The sequence below is a fragment of the Mus caroli genome, chromosome 2, assembly GCF_900094665.2.
Source record: "Mus caroli chromosome 2, CAROLI_EIJ_v1.1, whole genome shotgun sequence".
In the NCBI taxonomy this organism is placed as follows: Eukaryota; Metazoa; Chordata; class Mammalia; order Rodentia; family Muridae; genus Mus; species Mus caroli.
Window position 1 is genome coordinate 40,405,127 of NC_034571.1, and position 19,605 is coordinate 40,424,731.

The 19,605-nt window shown below is 37.1% G+C and overlaps 1 protein-coding gene across 13 annotated transcripts in view; it reads right to left on the bottom strand.

Annotated features, from left to right (window-relative positions):
- Gtdc1 (glycosyltransferase like domain containing 1) overlaps window positions 1-19,605 on the bottom strand; it is a 365,277-nt gene that overhangs the window by 250,736 nt on the left and 94,936 nt on the right. For 6 of the 13 annotated variants that reach the window (XM_029469968.1, XM_029469969.1, XM_029469973.1 and 3 more), the window contains one exon: window positions 3,896-4,095. In XM_029469968.1, coding sequence (XP_029325828.1) covers window positions 3,896-4,074 — 179 coding nt within the window. In that variant the 5' untranslated portion in view covers window positions 4,075-4,095. Of the gene's footprint in view, window positions 1-3,895; window positions 4,096-5,711; window positions 5,750-6,443; window positions 6,602-10,333; window positions 10,509-19,605 lie in introns of those variants that run through there. The other 7 variants (XM_029469955.1, XM_029469956.1, XM_029469954.1 and 4 more) reach the window with 3 other exon arrangements.

The window sequence follows — 19,605 nt, forward strand, 5'->3', positions numbered from 1 at the left end:
GGGGGGGAGAGGAGGAGGAAGAGGAAGAGGAGGAGGAGAAGGAAGAAGAAGAAGAAGAAGAAGAAGAAGAAGAAGAAGAAGAAGTAGTAGTAGTAGAAGTAGTAGTAGTAGTAAGAAGAAGAGGCTTTCTCAAATAAGCAGGAGTTGAAAATAATTATAGTCTTATATTTTCTAAATGTATTTTTTCTATGGTATGAAGACTAACCATGATAAAGACACTCACCATGTAAAAATAGACTAGAAGTACCCTAAAGTTGCTCTAAAAACTTCAGTATTATGTAAAAACCATATGATATTTATAAAGTAAAATTACTGTATTTTGCATTCATTAGGAGAATTTTTTACTCTTTCATTCAATCTGTAAATGTAAATTTAAAAACCCATGTTTTTAAAATGTGGTTTTGAATTTTTAAATATTACAAACAGCAGATTTACAATAGAGGTTTTTAAAACAGAGTCTATTAGAAATAACATCATACACTGATAAGAATCAACACCTAGGTGTAGAATCTTACTTGTAATACTTTATTTTAAAATAAGCAAGATATTAAAAACATTTACTTAAAATTCCACTGCAATGGTTGAACTCCTTGGAAACTGTAGCTTCACAGTACATACTACTAAATACATAAAGTATTTTCTTTTATTCAGCTTACAGATTGTGGACAGAACAAACTACAAAGTCCAGAAAAAGAAAACTTTTCCACCCCGTGAGCAGTATATTTTAGTTGTCAAGAGAACTGACACAGAAAACAGGAATAAGTGGAAAATATGAACCCTGAAAGTCATACTGTAGAGGACAAAGGACAGGTTTAGGTTCTAGCTTTGCAAGGAAGATAGGAAAGAAGGGGAAAAGGGATAGAGAAAGAAGGAAGGATGTACGTGCGTGTGTGTGTGTTGGGGGAGACACAGAAAGAAAGATGGAAAAAGAAAGCAAGCATCAGAACGAATGAGGATGGAGGGAGAGATGATGTAAGCAAGGGAGGCCATACCTGCATTGTACTGAATTATTTAGTTTTCAGGATTAGTCTCTTTCTGTATTAGTGTGTTCAACATTTTCAAAATCAATTACTGATATTTAAAGTGAAGATAGAGACTTGAGGGAGACTTGAAGGAGATAAAAGTTTATGGAGAAAGTCTTATGCCCCATCCAAATCTAGAAGACTAGTTTATGCAGGGTAGATACAATAAATAAGACTTATGAAGACAAACCAAAAGAAAATGCTATAAGACCATCCAGAACAGAGACCTTGGTCCACAAAGCAAGCGATGAGGAATCCGTCAGCCAGTTCTCATCAGTGGAACAATCAAATTATAGGGTGCTAGACCCTACCTCATAACAAAATTATTTATACAACATAAGATGTCATCCAGTCTTCTCCTCATAAGAAGTACAACTAGTATAAGGCCAATGAATTGAGAAGTAACTGAACGCTACTGCTTCTAGCCAAGCACAAACATCAGAGAGATTCACATTGTACACATCTGAATATCATTTTGGAATGGCACTATTAAGAATTCTAAACATTTTTGTTTGTTTGCTTTTTGTATAATGCCAACTACTCTATGAATAAAGAACATGCCAAAAACCATTTCAGATTGTACTTTCAGGTAATTTTCCATATTGTATTTTCTATATACTACAGCCATTTTCAAAAGCTCATGTATGACCAGGGAGGGGGCTTTGACCTAAGGTTTTTATGATCTAAATCTCTTTTGCCACATCTTCTGAACTTTGCTTACAGTTCCAGTTGGTCAACCTGTGTTCCCACAATGAGTGAAATGTAAGTAGAAGTCTTCTGCAGTGCGTTCTGTAAAAGGGTGTATTCACTTTTTGTATTCTATTAGGGAAGAAAAGAGCTGCTTCATGGTTAGAAGTTTGCCTTTAGTTGTGATGTGCAGGCCAACTGCGAGGACTGAAGCCTAGGATCATCACAGGAGGATGATGAAGGACTGAGTGTCCAGATGAAGATTTTCATTTTGCACAGTCTAATGGCAGTCTCCTAAAACACCCTTTATCTCTAAAAACATTTCAGTGCTTTGTAAAGTCCAACTAACTCTCTGTGTTTACTCAATCATAAGAAATCTTATGGATTTCCAATAAGAAAAGATCTAGAAAATGGATTAACTGTTTCTGAAGCATTGTCTAATTTCATAAAGGCAGTTAAATGTATAACTTGTTACATTTTAGTATATACATAGGGGCACAGAAGTAAACCAGCCAGAGTTAGCATAGGTATAATAGATGGTTAGAGGAGAACTATATGTACAAAGTATATGTCTTTCGGATAAAATGTCATAATGAAACCTATTCAATTAAGATATGACAATGTCTAAAAAGTATACTATAGATAAAGGGGACAGTCAGTGTTCCTTCCCTCTCTGTCATCCTTCTTATCTCAACTCTCCTTCTCTGAGAAGGTATTGAAATCTCTCATTGCAATTAGAGTTTTGTCTATTTTCAAAACTATCATTCATTTTGTCTTTTTTTAACTTATATGTAAAAACATGAACAGAGCACTTAACTAATGTAGTAACATAGTATTTTAATACAAGTATCATGTACTGTTTTATTAGTTACGTTTCCAGTCACTGTGACCAAATGCATGACAGAAAGCAACTTCAGTAAGGAAGGGTTAATTTGGATTCCCAATCCTTACAACAGGCCAGCATGGCACAGCCTAAGAAGAGCTGCACTGAGTCCATGATGCTGAACAGGAATCAAGAAACAGAGCATCAGCAGGACTCTGCTGGCATTCCCCCACTCCATTTCTACGTACTCTGGGTCGCCATCACAGTGCTTGATGTCGCCCTTGTTCAGGATGAGTCTTCCTTCCTCAGTTAAATCTGTGTTGAAATATCTAAAAGTATGCCTGGGTAGTACTGTTAATCTTTCTTCATCGAACAAACTTGGTGATGAAAATTATCTTTCATGATCATAAAGTTTCTTGTGGGAGATTTTGGGGATCTTGCTTGGGGCAACAACTGTACAGCATAAGCAGTCCCTCAGCCTCCGATCTAGCTCTACCTGGCCTCCCTGCCCTACCCCTCTTCTGCTTCTGTCCACCCTACCCAGCAGTTCTGCCTGTCCTCTTTATCAAAAGCCACATTCTTTTCTCACACAAAAAACTACTAGCATAGTGGGAAAGGTTCCCCGGCTTAAACACTTCATGAGCGAAAATTTTCATATCCTTAAAAACCAGAGACAGAATTTAATAGCTTAAAAACTGGTTATTCTTGTGTCTAAGATGCTTACTATATAATCATGTGTGAGAATCTGAGTTTTTACAGGCAATATATGATTTTCATGTATAAACCAGCTTCCTTTCTAAATCCCTCAAGTTAGTGCTAACAAGAACATACATGTAAATCAAAGTTTCTGCCTTTCTTACAGCTGGTTCACTATGGAAGCAGCAGATGGCTCTGGTTCCTGGAACCAAGATGCACACTACTGCTTCTAAAATACCCTTTCTCCAACAACCTATATCTGCTTCAGCTCCATTCATATCACCCAGGTAATCCTCCTCACAACTGACCAATACAATCCTACAGTGAGGAATCCAGAAGAGTAAGAGCACCAGATATGGGAGCCACTATCAGACAGTTTTTCATTACCTATCAATCAGGAAAAGTGTAATGATCACAATATACTGGATACATAGACAAAATTGTCAAATAAAAAAAAAAAAAAGAAAACAAAAGGCTAAATAAGAGACGTCCAAAATATTCAAGATTATCTGTTTCCTCCTAAAATGTAATCAGTACTTTCTTCTCAAATTTTTCTATATTTTATAAAGTTCTTTCTTTCTATCAAGTCCACAGAGAAATTCTAGAAGACATGGATCAGGAGAGAATAACCTGATAGTACTTTAGGAGCAAAGTAGAGCCCCATTACCTGTAGTGCTCACTGCTGGGAATATTCTGTGAGAAGTATAAGGCTGCTGTCCGTGCTCTCCAGTGCCATTTCTTTGCAGGAAGAGTGTACAACACACAGTCATCTAATTCTTCTTGGAGCAGCTCTACCAGCTGTCGATGGGAGCCTCCATAAAATGCCTCGATGATGACAATACTCATTGGCCTGTTCAAACCTTCAGGCTGAAAAAAATAAATAAATTTTGTTATATATGTGTATATATAAACATATATGTTTATTTAATTCTGTTTCCTGTGGTCCTAAGATTATTTCAACCATAACTCTTAGTTTGATGTCCTACCTAGAAGGACAAAATTCTTTCCAAAAAGAGAAGAGATCCTTACTGGTTAGTTCAGTGCTGAACAAGACACAGTGATCTTTGATCTTATTTGATCTGCAACTTCGTTAAATTGTCTTTGAACTGGTCACCTAATTTACTTATTTTTACATTTTTAAGATAGGATCTCATAACATAGAAATGTCCAGCCTTGAAATCATGATGCCCCAGACTTAGCCTCATTTTTAAGGTTGTTTCCTGTTCATTGACTCTCCGGTTATCACTTCTCCCAATAAATCCATATGTAATACAAAGTACATTTGCATCTAAAAGTCAAGTTTCTAGCATTAAAACATTAGGACATGGGGCTGGAGAGATGGCTCAGTGGTTAAGAGCACTGATTGCTCTTCCAGAGGTCCTGAGTTCAATTCCCAGCAACTGCATGGTGGCTCACAACCATCTGTAATGGGGATTCGATGTCCTCTTCTGGTGTGTCTGAAGACAGCAACAGTATACTCATATACATAAAATAAATAAATCTTTAAAATGAAATAAAAACATTAGGACATTATTTCTTGAGCCACAGTATACATCTTTGATTAATTAATCCCCTACTGTCTAATTTCAATATCCTACCCTATTTGGGAAGACCAAAAATTTGTGTTAAAGGCATTACATTTGTGATTCAGGAAAGTTTCTACTGCTTTTATTAAGCCATTGGGAGAATAAACTAATAATGGTAGAGTTCTTAAGCTATGGTAAAATTCCATCAAAAAGAGTGGTTATAAAGCAATTTTTCATTTTTAATAATAGTTAATATACACAATAAAATAAAAATATGTATAAATATTGAAACTACATACATTTGAAATTATATGTATTTTCCTGCAATAAAGGGGGAACATCAATCTGTACATGAATGTTGTATTGTTAGAAAAATATTCCAGGTTTCTGAATTTTCTTTTATGAAGTAAATAATACTCATTAAATAATATATAGCTTTTTAAAATAATGTTACATAAATTCTTAGTCTTAATGACTCAATGATTTTATTACTGATAAAATTGCCTGATTGTGCTCAAAGGAAGGCCTACATAACTTATCCTTCAAAGCAGGAGTATCATGTTCCTCAAACTGATAGCTAAACTTGTGTGTGTGTGTGTGTGTGTGTGTGTGTGTGTGTGTGTGTGTGTGTGTAACTTCCAATGAGGAAGTGAAGAGAGCAAAATGCGGTGTGTGAGTGTCTATGTGTGCGCACCATGTATGCATGTACATATATATGGGAGTGGAGGACAGAGGAGGAGGAGATATTAATTCACTTACATGCAAAGGAAGATTAAGTATTTAAGAGAAAGAGACAAGTTTGACTCTGTTTACTTTCCAGCTGTATGATATTGGTAAGTTACCTTATGTTACTTAGAGGCATGTTATAAAGATAAAATTAGATTACATGATGAAGAGCAGCTTATCAAAGAACTAGCTCTTTAGCCCACTAGCAAGAATGCGCAGCACTGCATATACCTGAGTTTTAAATTCAGTAATTCAATCAAAGCCTTCTAGAAAGGACAGAAAGGAAAAGTGAATGTGCAGGTAAATTTGAAATCCAATCCATTTCTCATCAGTAGTTGGTATTTCAAATAGAAATTCCAGAACCCTGCAGTTTGGAGGTAAGAAGGAAGCTAGAGCTTAGCTGTTCAGATTTTGGGGTTCCCCTTCCTGCTTTTACAACCCAACATTCAGTATGTTCTCACACATACTTAATACTTGGAAGTGATTAATTCTGCAAGTGATGTTGATAAAAGCAACCTGAAAATATCTGAAAGAGCAAAGAAAAGAGTTTATAATATTGTATTGAAGGTTTCAAGCAATACAGGTTAAAAACAGTTTAAAAATATCTTCTTTTGTAGGTCTAAATCATTTTGCCACTTTCTACAATTAATCAAAAGCATGCTGTTTATTTATTTTACAAATGTTTCGTATTTGAATCCCACAGTTTGAATCCCACAGGTTTGTCAGTAAGCCATCAGTCATCCTAGACATAGCTCCTGTAGATGCTGCTGTATACTCAAACCCAGAACAAATCTAAAAACAAAGCACTGGGAGGTCAAAAATAGAAAAAAAAAAAGAAAAAAAGACTATAGCCATAGTAATTTCTGCAGGTTTGAAGCAGCATTTATTTGAACATTTTTTCTAGTGGCCAATGGGTGTGCCTACATTTGGGATATTTTTCTAGGGAAAATAGCTATGTCCTACCATCTCTGAAAACTATACTTAGTGGCTTTGATTCATGGAATTTGTTCTGCTTGTTTTATGGAAACAGACATATCCTGGCAGCACCAACACTACTTCTACTGGAACTTTTGTGGCAAGAAGAAAATGTATTCTTCCCTGTACTCTTCTTGAAGAACAACCTGGAACAAAGATGATTTCCATCAGATACAAACGAAATAGGGAAACGGACTTTTAAATAAAAGATTCAAACCAAATGTCACTAAAGCACATTAAGGAATGGTTTAAATATTTTCAGTGTGCTTGGTTTTGTTTTAGAAAACACTGCTTTAAATAAACATGAAGCTCAAACCATATACTTTGCTGTTATAACACAATTTGCAAAATATAAAGGCAATGCACTTTTGTCCATTTTATTCGTAGCCAGAGAAACCTACAGGTGGTCACCCTCATATAATGGAGGTTCACCAGCAGGCAGCCCATATAGGCATTTTCTGACCGCTAGCAGGGACTAGTAAGGAGACAGTAGTAGAAAGTAGCAGTAAAAATAAATAGGCCTCTGACTTTCAAATTCTAATTCTAAATCAAGGAGAGGGCTTCCTTGACAGAAGACAGTTAAAATGATGAGTCTGTCAAAAGATGTTGTTGAGCCTATATAAGTGTGTATTTGAAGTCAGGAAGCAGAGAGATGAATGCGGTGCGTGGCTTGCTTTTGCTTTTTCCTTTATATTCAATTCAAGTCTATGATCTCAGCCTACAGGATGGTGCCATACACAGTCAGTAGTGAGTCTTCCCTCACTTAAACCTCTCTGGAAAGACCACATAGACACAGTCAGCAGTGTTCCATGATGATTATATATCTAGTTCAGTTGACTCTAAAGATTACCCCCCATTAATTTGACACCCCAACTTTAAATCACAACATTCTACCCCAACATCTAAAGTATGACTTTAATCTCATAATTCAAAATACATTTAGTCTATCTCTAAAGATCTCGTGAGTTATACAATTTTAGTGCTATTCAAAATTGGAAGTATTTTTGAGATTCAAGGCAATCTCTTAAACATCACTCATGCCCACGCATGCACACACACACAAACACACACATTACTTGATGCTAATGTAAAATGACACAGAATAAACATTCACATTCTTAAAAGGAGAAATGAGAGGACAAGAAAATAAAGGCTGTAGCAGTGCAAGCTGTAAACCATCAGAGCAAACACCAAATCCTGTAGGTACTACCTAGCCATCGTCAGAGACTAGTGGAAGACTCACGGAGGCTCTGCCAGCACTGAGAAGCCCCACTACCTGCATCACATAAAGACTCTTGATCAGACTGCATTCTGTGTAGCCTTCCTTCCATAAGTGAATGTGCCATGCCCCAGGCTCTCTAACATCTTGGGGTTTCTGTGGTCACTTGAGTTTCACTTCCATAGCTTCATTCTTTATGGACTCAATGCAGGGAGTCTGACTGCCAAACACTGCCTGTCCTCAGTGGCTTTGGGAAACTTTGATTCAAGCTTCTGTGACTCCTTTACTTTCCATCTACCAGGTCAGAAAAACCAGTATCAGACAGAGAGCACTGCCAAGTTCTCCTGTCAGCTGGATATGGTTCCACTGGACTAGAGATGCAGTGCCCTCTAGAATAAGTCTGGGAAAGTATTTTCCTAGGCAGTTGATGGCCCACAGGAAAGCCCTGATGTAGCTTTTCAGCTCAGCTGTTCTTCAGATAAATTTGCATTGTCAAGGGCTTGCAGACCAGAGGGACACTGCCTTCAGGGCACATTTCCTATTGTCTCCAAGTACAGCTGGCCAATTCTCTTTAGTGGTGTTAATTTCTTTAACAATCACAGCTACTTTCTCCACACCTTCCCTGTCTACAACTCTGGACTTTTTTTACAACCATTTCCTTCCTTCCATTTTTTTTACAACCTTTACCCTAACTTTCTGCTCTCCCTGCAGTTCTCTCTCACTGCAGGCCTGGCTAAGAGTAATAAATGGTAACCATGACATGGCGAGAATGCTATCTACTGTCTTGACATTTCCCCTGCCTAACAAATTAGTGCACTGTTTTGAAATCCAGCTACCCAATTTCTCAGAACTTGTGAAGACTAAAACCAGTTTCCTGCAGGACTGTAACACTAAAGCCTCAAGGCAGTTCCCAGGAAGTCCTTGTTTCTGACTGAAGCCCATAAGCTAAGCCTCCATAGTCTGCATTTCTGTCTGGATACTCTGGTCTTCCAAATTCTATCCAGAATGGTTCAGGTCTGCTTACAATAGTATATGAGAACCCAAACTCTCCCACATTCTCTGGACCTCTTAGCACATGGTCAAGCCCATCACAACAACAAACCAAGTCTTAGGTGGCAGTTTTCTCTAGCCGTTATGAAGCAGGGTTTACTTTGGTTTGTAGATGTAAAAGAGGAGAGATGGCATGATGGTGGAGTGTGAAAACACTACTCCCAGTCAGGGACCAGAGAGAGGTGAACAGCATAGCTCAGTATCATGATGGGGACATCATGATGTGTGTATTTCTTCTTAACTTCAAACCAAAACAAACACTTCTTTCCTTAAATCTGGCAGCAGCTATAAGAAAATTCCTGATACATTTACATTGGAGAATGGACACCAGACAATGACTATATAGCTTCTCCATATGACACTCAGAATATTAAATGACATAAGAAAACAATGCAGGCCATTCTTTGCCCCCCTAAAAGAATGTATAAAGTATTTCAGATTAAATGTTTCTCAACTTTTAGAGTTTTCTGCTTAAATTTAAGTAAGCTTTTATTAAAGAAAATTCATTTATTCAATATTTTATTCTCCAGTGACAACAGTGAGGAAAATCTACTATACTATTAAAGCTTTATGAACATTTAATTCATTACCAATAATATGATTTCACGAAAATGGCTAAATGTTGAACGTAAATTTTACACGTAAAATGAGCCAAAGCAATACAACAAAAATTTTATCGCATAAATGCTATTTCTAAAAACCACCAAAGAACTAACAAATGTATTTAAAGATGAGCAGAAATTAGCCAGGCTTGGTGGTGCATGCCTTTAGTCCCAGCACTCTCAGGAGGCAGAGGCAGGTGGATTTCTGAGTTCAGTCTGGTCTACAAAGTGAGTTCCAGGACAGCCAGGGCTATACAGAGAAACCCTGTCTTGTAAAACCAAAAAAAAAAAAAAAAAAAAAAAAAAAATGAGCAGAAATTGCCCTGAAATTGAAAAGGAAGATGCAAAGTGAGAGCTGCAAAACCATTTCATTGAGTTCTCTTGGACAATGTGGAAAGCACCAGCTCAACCTCAATCTAAACCTCAATCTAATAATACATCAACAACAGAGAGCACAGGGAGCTTGAATCCAGTGCTATGAATATTTTAAATTTTTTATTAAAAGTTTTTGCCACTGCACCTGCATCTATTTTAAGCTTGACCCAATTTCTTTCTTCCCTGAGCCATGATTATTTTCAAGGTGAACTACATTTTTTGTCTCCTCTAGCAGTTACAGCTGTTGTAGCTGTAAAAATTGTAACAGTAAGGAGTAGAAATCTGCACATGAGATTCATTCCCTGAATGAATAAATGTATTAAGTTATTTTTTAAAAACTAAAACACATAAGCAACTATAATTAGTAGTCATATATGGTACAAATACAACTATCAATAATACTCAAAAGTTTTCCAAGCAAATACCCAGAAATAATTTTAGAATCAAAGCAATTGCTGTATTAAGATATTCCACAGACACCTAGTTGTAGGAAGGTAGTTTAAATAGTTTTAATCAAACATATATGAGAAATTGATTCCACAACTAATCTATACATGGTTTGCCATAAAACTCATTCAATTGCTGAAAATTTATTTTCTATTTGCCTATATACAATATCTGGATAGTTTTACCTTGTAGAGAAAACACTCATTGATCTCAGGTTTATGTTACAGAAGATGTAGTTTGAGTAGACTGTCCCTAAAAGTTCAGAGGTTTACCAGGAGTTTCTTTTACTGAGCCTTTCTCTTCCTCACTTGATTTTCCACTGAAGATTCAATCACACTCAGGGTCTACTTTAAAAACAACCTGTAATTCAGCAGAGAAAACAGGGCAGTGCTGAGAAAAGTTACTATTAACTCCCAGCCCACTCAGTGATTTTAACAATTCATCAGGGAAACCCCGGTTGTTAAAATATACCTGTAATCTCATTAAACAGTAAAAAGTAAGAAAAAGATTTCTGCATTGAAACATGCCAGAAATGATTCCACTAACAAAACAAAACACACTAAGGCTGAACATGAATAATAGATTATGCTAAAAAATGTGATGTATTTAATTGATGTACAAGCGGAAGGGGCAGGTGGAGGGGTGGGAACAGAAAGGAAGACCAAAGTATGGACAATTGGCCCCTTCTTAGAATTGGGAACAAAACACCCATGGAAGGAGTTACAGAGACAAAGTTTGGAGCTGAGACGAAAGGATGGACCATCCAGAGACTGCCCCACCCAGGGATCCATCCCATAATCAGCTTCCAAACTCTGACACCATTGCATATGCCAGCAAGATTTTGCTGAAAGGACCCTGATATAGCTGTGTCTTGTGAGGCTATGCCAGTACCTGGCAAACACTGAAATAGATGTTCACAGTCAGCTATTGGATGGATCACAGGGCCCCCAATGGAGGAGCTAGAGAAAGTACCCAAGGAGCTAAAGGGATCTGCAACCCTATAGGTGGAACAACATGATGAACTAACCAGTACTCCCAGAGCTCCTGTCTCTAGCTGCATATGTAGCAGAAGATGGCCTAGTTGGCCATCATGGAGAAGAGAGGCCCCTTGGTCTTGCAAACTTTATATGCCCCAGTACAGGGGAACACCAGGGCCAAGAAGTGAGAGTGGGTGGGTAGGGGAGTGGGTGGGGGACGGTATAAGGGACTTTTGGGATAGCATTTGAAATGTAAATGAAGAAAATACCTAATAAAAAATTGGGGAAAAAAAAAAGAAAAGAAAGGTTAACAAACTTCACTAAAAAGTTGTTTTAAATCCACCTATGAATCTACCCTCTAGATCCTTCCTTTTGATCCTTCTTCTTCATACTAGCCCCTCCCATTTCAATGTAAATTCTGAAGATTGAAATGGAATATACATAAACTATAAAATTACTTAGCAATCTAAAAATTACAAGCACTAAAAATAGCCTATGTAAAATTATAGAAAGTTTAGATAATAGGAATAAATCCATTTCCTTGGCATTAGTTTAAATTGCAAATAATGTCTAACAAGAAATTTTATTGCACTATTTTCTTATGCTACATACACACCAATATCACTAATATATACCAATGTAATTTATGTACTTAAATAAATATTACTTGATACAAAGTTAAAAAGATAATGCTATATAATATTTTATATCCTGACTATTCTATCACAGTTCATATTTCTTCAAATCTGACTTTATTTCCTGTCTAAGGATATGAATTGAAATCATTAAGAAGGAACACTGAGTAATTTTTTTTGTTACCTTGACACACCTGAGAAAAGAATTTTAACTAAAGATCTGAACATATCTGTGGAGCATTTTCTGGATTGCTAATTGATGTAGCCAGGCCCAGCTCACTAAGGGCAGTACCATTCACAGGCAGATGAGCCTGGGTTGTGCAAGAGAAGCAGCTGTGCAAGCCTGAGGAAGCAAGCCAGGAAGCATCACTGATCAGTGGTCTCTCCTTTGAGCTCTGCCTGGGTTTCCCTTGGTGATGGACCAAATAAGCCCTTTATTCTCCCAAGTTACTTTCAGTCAGTGTTTTATCACAGCAACAGAAAGCAGTATAGAACAAAAATCTTACATGCCTTGCTGTTTGTGAGACAGTTTAAATCTATTTTTATTTTGTTTTTCCAATTATGCATTGCAACGATCTCTTAAGTGCATAGTTTTGCAAAGTAACAATTTTATATTCACATGATTTTAATTATCTCTGACAAATATGTTTATTCTTTCTTGATTTGAGATTTAACATTATACTTAAAAACACCATTCCCTTGTTTCATGATTTGAATTAATGAAAAGCCTTGATTATAAGTTTCAAATACAAACATATACCCTGTAACAAACAAATAATTAAATATGTACATATACAAATTTTATTTACTTAAATTCTTATAATGTTATATTCTATTTTAAATAGCACATTATAATTGTGATTTTTTTTTTTTTTTGATGAGAGGTTCCATGGTTTAATTTCACTGATTCTCTTTCAACTGTTTGCTGCTATTAGTTTCTCGAAATTCAAACTATAAGGGTGTGAAGATCCGTAGCTCACTGGGCAGGCAGCTTAGGCAAGTGGCAAGTGCAAGGTTCTATAAGAGATCCTGGCACAAGAGATAAGTAAATAGCAATACAGATAGTCACCCACCTACCACTTGTCTCCGCAGGCATGCACATCTATCCAAACGAGCAAATGGATAAATACAGACAAATGAACTACAATGCGTGCAGGCACGCACGTGCGCACATACATATACATACATACATACATACATACATACACACACACACACACACACACACACTGTATTAATAATGAATTAAATATTTTTAATTCAATCTGATGACATTTTTAAGTAGGATATTTATGAATCATGAGAAAGTTTTACACCATCAAACTGCTTGCAGAACTAGCCTATTATACAGCGATGTTCCCACCACATGGTTCTCCATAAACCATAAATTATCTTTCAAATTTACAAATTTGAAATCGAAGTTATCAAATAAGGATAAATTCCAGCACTCTGTACATAGCAGCTTCCTTTTAGGGTGCACTCCACTCTCTTCATACAGCTCCATTTGATCCCTCTGCAAACCCTTCCCATACTGCATCACAACAGTAGCAACTGCCCATGCCCACATAACTATTTGTTTCTCTTCTCTTAGTTCTCACAATTATATTTCTTCTGTCTGCCTTCTCTTTTACACAGGAACTTTTACAAAAACTTTTGCTCAAGAATCAATATTTCTACAAAGCCTCTCACCTCTCTTAAAGACAATTTCCACTCCATTCTGTATGCTCAAGAGTATAGTATACATTTTCAGTATAATGTCATGTCTTGCTTCTCTGTAAGGCTAGGGATTCCCTGAGGATGGAGACCACGCCATTACTTTGCTGGGATGCACCTTAGTATTTGACACAAAAGTGGATATTACCAGAATTTTATAGGACTGAAAACTCAAGGAGTCAAAGAAAGCTCCTATCTTCTGCTTTCACAGCAGTACTTCTTTTACTTATCAATTCTAACGAACATGCACTGGCTGAGCAGGACTTGCCACTAGTCATCCCCGTTACTCGTGAAGCTTAATTGTTCTTAAGTAGCAAGTACATTAGAACACAGCTCTTTTCAAATAAGATCATGTTTTATTACTGTTCACAAAAACCAGAACTTATGGGGAAATGGCAACAGGTATACTGATTTTTTTCTTCATCTTTTCTTCTTCTTCTTCAAGTCAACAGGTATACTGATTTTTAACCCACTGCTACAAAAGTGAGTGAAGAAATGGAAGACATGGTTATCGATAAGCAGTTGAATTCTAAGCTAATGTAAGCCTCGGGGTCTAAGACAATATCTGTAAATTGACATGAATTTAACAACACCTGAAGATTTTCATTGTTTGATTTATTATCATTCCACTTTAATTCTGGAAGCAGAACTAGGATAAGAAGCCAATTCCCTTACCATCAACCTCCAGATACCATTCCACATTTAATAATTAGACTTTTATTTAATGGGGAAGTAAAAAGGCATTTTTAAATACTTTCTGCTATTATTCATTTTATGAATGTTTGACAAGATGAATAATATAGATGCTTTCTCAAGATGGCATTTCTCCAAAAGATTCCACCTCTTTCAAACAGACAATAAGTTAGTCCACATGTGAGAAAATAAGGGAATCTGACCGAAGCAGATATGGATAGTCAAATAGAAAAATCAACATGTATCACAGAACCATGAATGCACAACATAAAACACTGCTTGATCTTTTATAAAAGAAGGAATAATATTGGCATGACAGAGTAAACAAACGAGCATAGACTTAAATCTGCATGTTGAGCTTGTATATAATCTGTCCCATTATATTTCACTATAGACAAATAACAGGACCTTAATGAAAGGTGTATTAAAAAAATTTTTTTAGACTTTGGAGCTTCAGGATTATATATAAATGTTTAATAGCTTCTATTGATATACTCACATAGCAATACATGTTATATAAGTTTACAGAATGATAGTATCACTATCAAATAATAAATGCCTTTGTCACATTTAATATTTAACAATGCCTCCCAATGGTTTGTAAATCTGGAACACCATCGGTATAGGATACAGAAAACTGAACACCATACATCTAGGGTGGCAAAAATTAAATTTTTGCTCTGATCTTCTCTATGTCTTTTATGAGTTGTACATAATTATCACTCTCCATCTTTAATGCTCCAGAGATCTATACAAATATGTTCTCTATAAAATAAATATGTCATAGGAACACTAGAATTACAAATATAAGTTCATATGACAGGACAGGAAACAGGCCCAAGACAATAGATTGACCATACAGCTATGTTCACAACAGCTCTGGATATTACTCGTGTCATGATCAAAGTACATCCTCTCAACAATACATAACGTTTGTACCTAGTGTAATGTATAAGACACATCTGTGTGAATAATTATACACAGTCAATATTATTCACTAGATAGTAAATGCTATGAGGAAACAAAAGAGGTCTGCTTTTCTTAGCACTGTACATGCTTGCACTCAACAAACAGAATGTTTGTCAGACATGAAACACTTTGTTTTGACATTTTCTTCACAACTGATACAAGACCACAGTTATCAACCTCAAATAAATACTTCTTATTATAGTAACCATTACTCAGAGAAAAACTTAATACACAAAAAATCTATCCTCATATAAGCAGCATCTAAGTGTATTTAAAATGTCATACTTCAATCCAAAGATAAAAATTTCATTCAAAGGACAGAGGAGAGATTTTAAAACTATGTCTCATGGGCTAGAGAGATGGCTCAGTGGTTAAGAGCACCGATTGCTCTTCCAAAGGTCCTGAGTTCAAATCCCAGCAACAACATGGGGGGAAAAATAAACAATGTATCTTGCCACTGGAAAATGTCTTCCTTAATATCACTCTGTAACCCAAGGACAGTCAAGACTGTGTTATATAATGGATTCCTAATATATTCAAACATTCCATCTCTCACAGGAAACCCCTTAAGGCAGCTAGCTGGTAAGTAGCTCAAAATAGCTTCAGGAAGTCCCTAAAACTGACCAGATTCACTAGGTTCCCCTTTCCTCAAGAATAAATAAACAGAAGAGATCACTGAGAGTCACTCTTAGACAAGATAATATATAAAGAAGACTTTCAAACAAGACAAAGAAAACCCTGAGACCAGACCAGCTGCCTGGAAGAAGCAGAAATGCAGATAAGCTGCCTAGAAGTAGTTTAGACCAAGTGAGTCACTTGTAAAAGCACCCATCAACTCACTGAGTTTCCTGCAGTGCTATGCAGTATGCTCCATGTTCCACACTTTTGTGAGCTGTTAGCCATGCTTGTGTGGGATTTGGTGTTACAGCTGTGTTTGAGTCATTTTTGCTATAACCACTCATCCATATTCCTGTAAATAACACCACTAAAATCATTGGTTCACCAAGTTGGACTTTGATGGTATCCATGGTTTTGTTTGTTGTGGACTCCCTATCTGAGGTGTATAAATGTGTCTGTTACATATCCCAGGAAAGGTCTTGTCATACAACAGGTTACCTGGGAGTAATCAGTTGGTCTAATTACTAAACTACCATTTATTTTTATTGGACATAATCATTATTTTTATACAGGTTAGGTGTATTATCTATCTTACCTGATACTGGTATCTCAAACCTGAACTCTGACTCTGAGAAGGATAAATTGAAATATGAACACCAAAAGAGTTTTGATAAAATGACTAACATACTTCTATTCATATTGGTACAAATCAGTCTTAATTTTTAAAAATTAATCTGTATTAACTAAATAAAAAGCTTTTGAGACATCACTCTTTCCAAGAGGAGAGAGCATATTACATTCTATCAGTCTGAAACATAAATAGCCATTGTTATTCTAATGCAGAATCCTTTTGTTTGAAGTGCAGTAACCTGAGCATACAGAGGCAACATTCCATAGGGAAGCTTAAAGAGATGTCATGGAGTCTGAAGTTCTGGGCATACTCACTTCCAATGAAAAGTAAAGCAGAAACCATATTACAATCATCCAACTTATCCAAGTGGAAGAGCAAATTGGGAAAGAAAAGAAAAAGAAAAAAAAAAAAACCTACCATCTCAGGAATCAAGGGCATATCAGATGAACATATGACAAAGGAGAAATTTCTACAAAGGATTAACAGGTTAGAACTAGAGACATATACTTAAACCCATTAACAGTTAAAAAAAACTTTAATGTTTCAATATTCATTTTGCTTCACTGGAAATCACTATTCCAAACAGATTAAATCATATATGAGAAAGTATGAGGTGATGCTAATATTAGTTTCCTCTAAGAACTAAATCAATAAAATTATGCTTTTAAAATAGTAATATTCCAGTGGATGGAAGCACGGGATCCCTGTGGTTGAACTGGGGAAAAGCTGGAAGAAGCTGAGGAGGAAGATGGCTGCATTGGAAGATCAGCAGTCTAAACTCACTTGGACCCCTGAGATCTCTCAGATACTGAACCACCAACCAGGCAGCACACAGCAGCTGGTCTGAAGCCCTCAACACATATACAGCAGAGGACTGCATGTTCTGGACTTAGTGAGAAAAGATGTACCTATTCCTTGAGAGACTTGACGCCCCAGGGAGTGGGGAGGTCTGAGGAATGGGGGGGGGGGAGGCATCCTCTTGAAGATGGGAGGCATTGGGGATATGGAATGGAGAGTGGTCAGAGGGCAGACCAGAAGGGGGATGAAGTCTGGACTGTAAAAAAGGATTGAAAATAGAAATAAATATAAAAAAATATAATAATACTCCTCTATTCCAAAATTCCAATCAATAAGCTACATAAGTAGAAGTGGAAAAGTACACTTTCTTCTGCTCACCTGTACAGTAGCACTGTTCTCTATTCATTATATTTTCATAGTATTCTGATTTATAAGTAGATTAGTACAGCTATTAAAAGATTAGGAAGCCAACATCACGTGCCAGAAATGAAGGCACCTTTAATCCCAGCACTCAGCAGGCAGTTTGGTAATCTCTGAGTTCAAAACCACTTGGTCTAGAGGGCTACACAGAGAAACCTCCCCCCACAAAAGAAAGAAAGAAAGAAAGAAAGAAAGAAAGAAAGAAAGAAAGAAAGAAAGAAAGAAAGAAAGAAAGAAAGAAAGCAGGAGAGGGAAGGAGAAGGGAGAGAGGGAGGAAGGAAGAAAGAGAAGAAAAGGAAGGAAGAAAGAGAAAAAAGGAGGAAGGAAGGAAAAGTAGGAGGAGGAAAAGGAAGAAGGAGGGAGAAAAGGAAGAAGGGAGAGGAGAGGAAGGAAGAGGAGAGGAAATCAATGTCAGGAAAACAATGTATCATGTAGAAGACTTCAATTCTAAATTGAAAACAAAACAAGCATTTCAGAATGCAGTTTAAGCTCCAGAATTAAGTACATTTACAACTAGTACATGCAGTAATGAAAGCTGAATCACTACTTTAAATATCACAAGAGGCATACTATTAGTATTCACTAATATAAAAAAAAATAAGTCTATTAAAAACAGTATAGAAAAATAAACTCCGAGAGGAGAGGTGTCTGCCTGGCCTGAGCATCTGTCAGAGACATCTTGGTTCCCAGAGCCTGCCAAGACTAGTCTGCACAGGTGAGAGTGTGGACTACAGAAGCTAACAGCTTCTGAGACAGGCGGGAGCCACTGAGCTTCTGTGGCAGACCCCATTTCGGGCTCCAGACATCCCGGTAGCTTCCCTGCCAGAGGAGAGGTGTCCAACCGACCCGGGGGGGGGGGGGCATTGCTGGAACATCTGCTGGAGACATATCTTGGTTCCCGGATTCTGCCAAGACTAGTCTGCACAGGTGAGAGTGTGGACAACAGAAGCTAACAGCTTCTGGGACAGGACCTGATTCAGGCCTTCATCTTCTGGGAGGAGGCAAGTCCAAACAACAGATATCTGTGCACCTTCTCTGCAAGAGGAGAGCTTGCCTGCAGAGAGTGCTCTAACCACTGAAACAAAGGAGAGAGCCAGTCTCCCAGGTCTGTAGTAGATGCTAACAGAATCACAAAAGGAACAATCTCTAACCAGAGACAACTATAACAACTGACTCCAGAGATTACCAGATGGCAAAAGGCAAACGTTAAGAATCTTACTAACAAAAACCAAGACCACTCACAATCATCAAAACACAACACTCCCACCTCAGCCAGTCCTGGCTACCCCAACACACCCAAAAAGCTAGACCCGGATTTAAAGGCATATCTCATGATGATGGTAGAGTACATCAAGAAGGACTTCAATAACTCACTTAAAGAAATATAGGAGAACACAGCTAAAGAGTTGCAACTCCTTAAAGAAAAGCAGGAAAACACATCAAAACAGGTGATGGAAATGAACAAAACCATACTAGACCTAAAAGGGAAGTAGACACAATAAAGAAAACCTAAAGTGAGGCAACGCTGGAGATAAAAACCCTAGAAAAGAAATCTGGAACCATAGATGCGAGCATCAGCAACAGAATACAAGAGATGGAAGAGAGAATCTCAGGTAGATTCCATACAGAACATCAGCACAACAATCAAAGAAAATGCAAAAAAAAGTTTTTGTTAGTAAGATTCTTAACGTTTGCCTTTTGCCATCTGGTAATCTCTGGAGTCAGTTGTTATAGTTGTCTCTGGTTAGAGATTGTTCCTTTTGTGATTCTGTTAGCATCTACTACAGACCTGGGAGACTGGCTCTCTCCTTTGTTTCAGTGGTTAGAGCACTCTCTGCAGGCAAGCTCTCCTCTTGCAGAGAAGGTGCACAGATATCTGTTGTTTGGACTTGCCTCCTCGCAGAAGATGAAGGCCTGAATCAGGTCCTGTCCCAGAAGCTGTTAGCTTTCCTAACTCAAAACATCCAGGAAATCCAGGACACAATGAGAAGACCAAACCTACG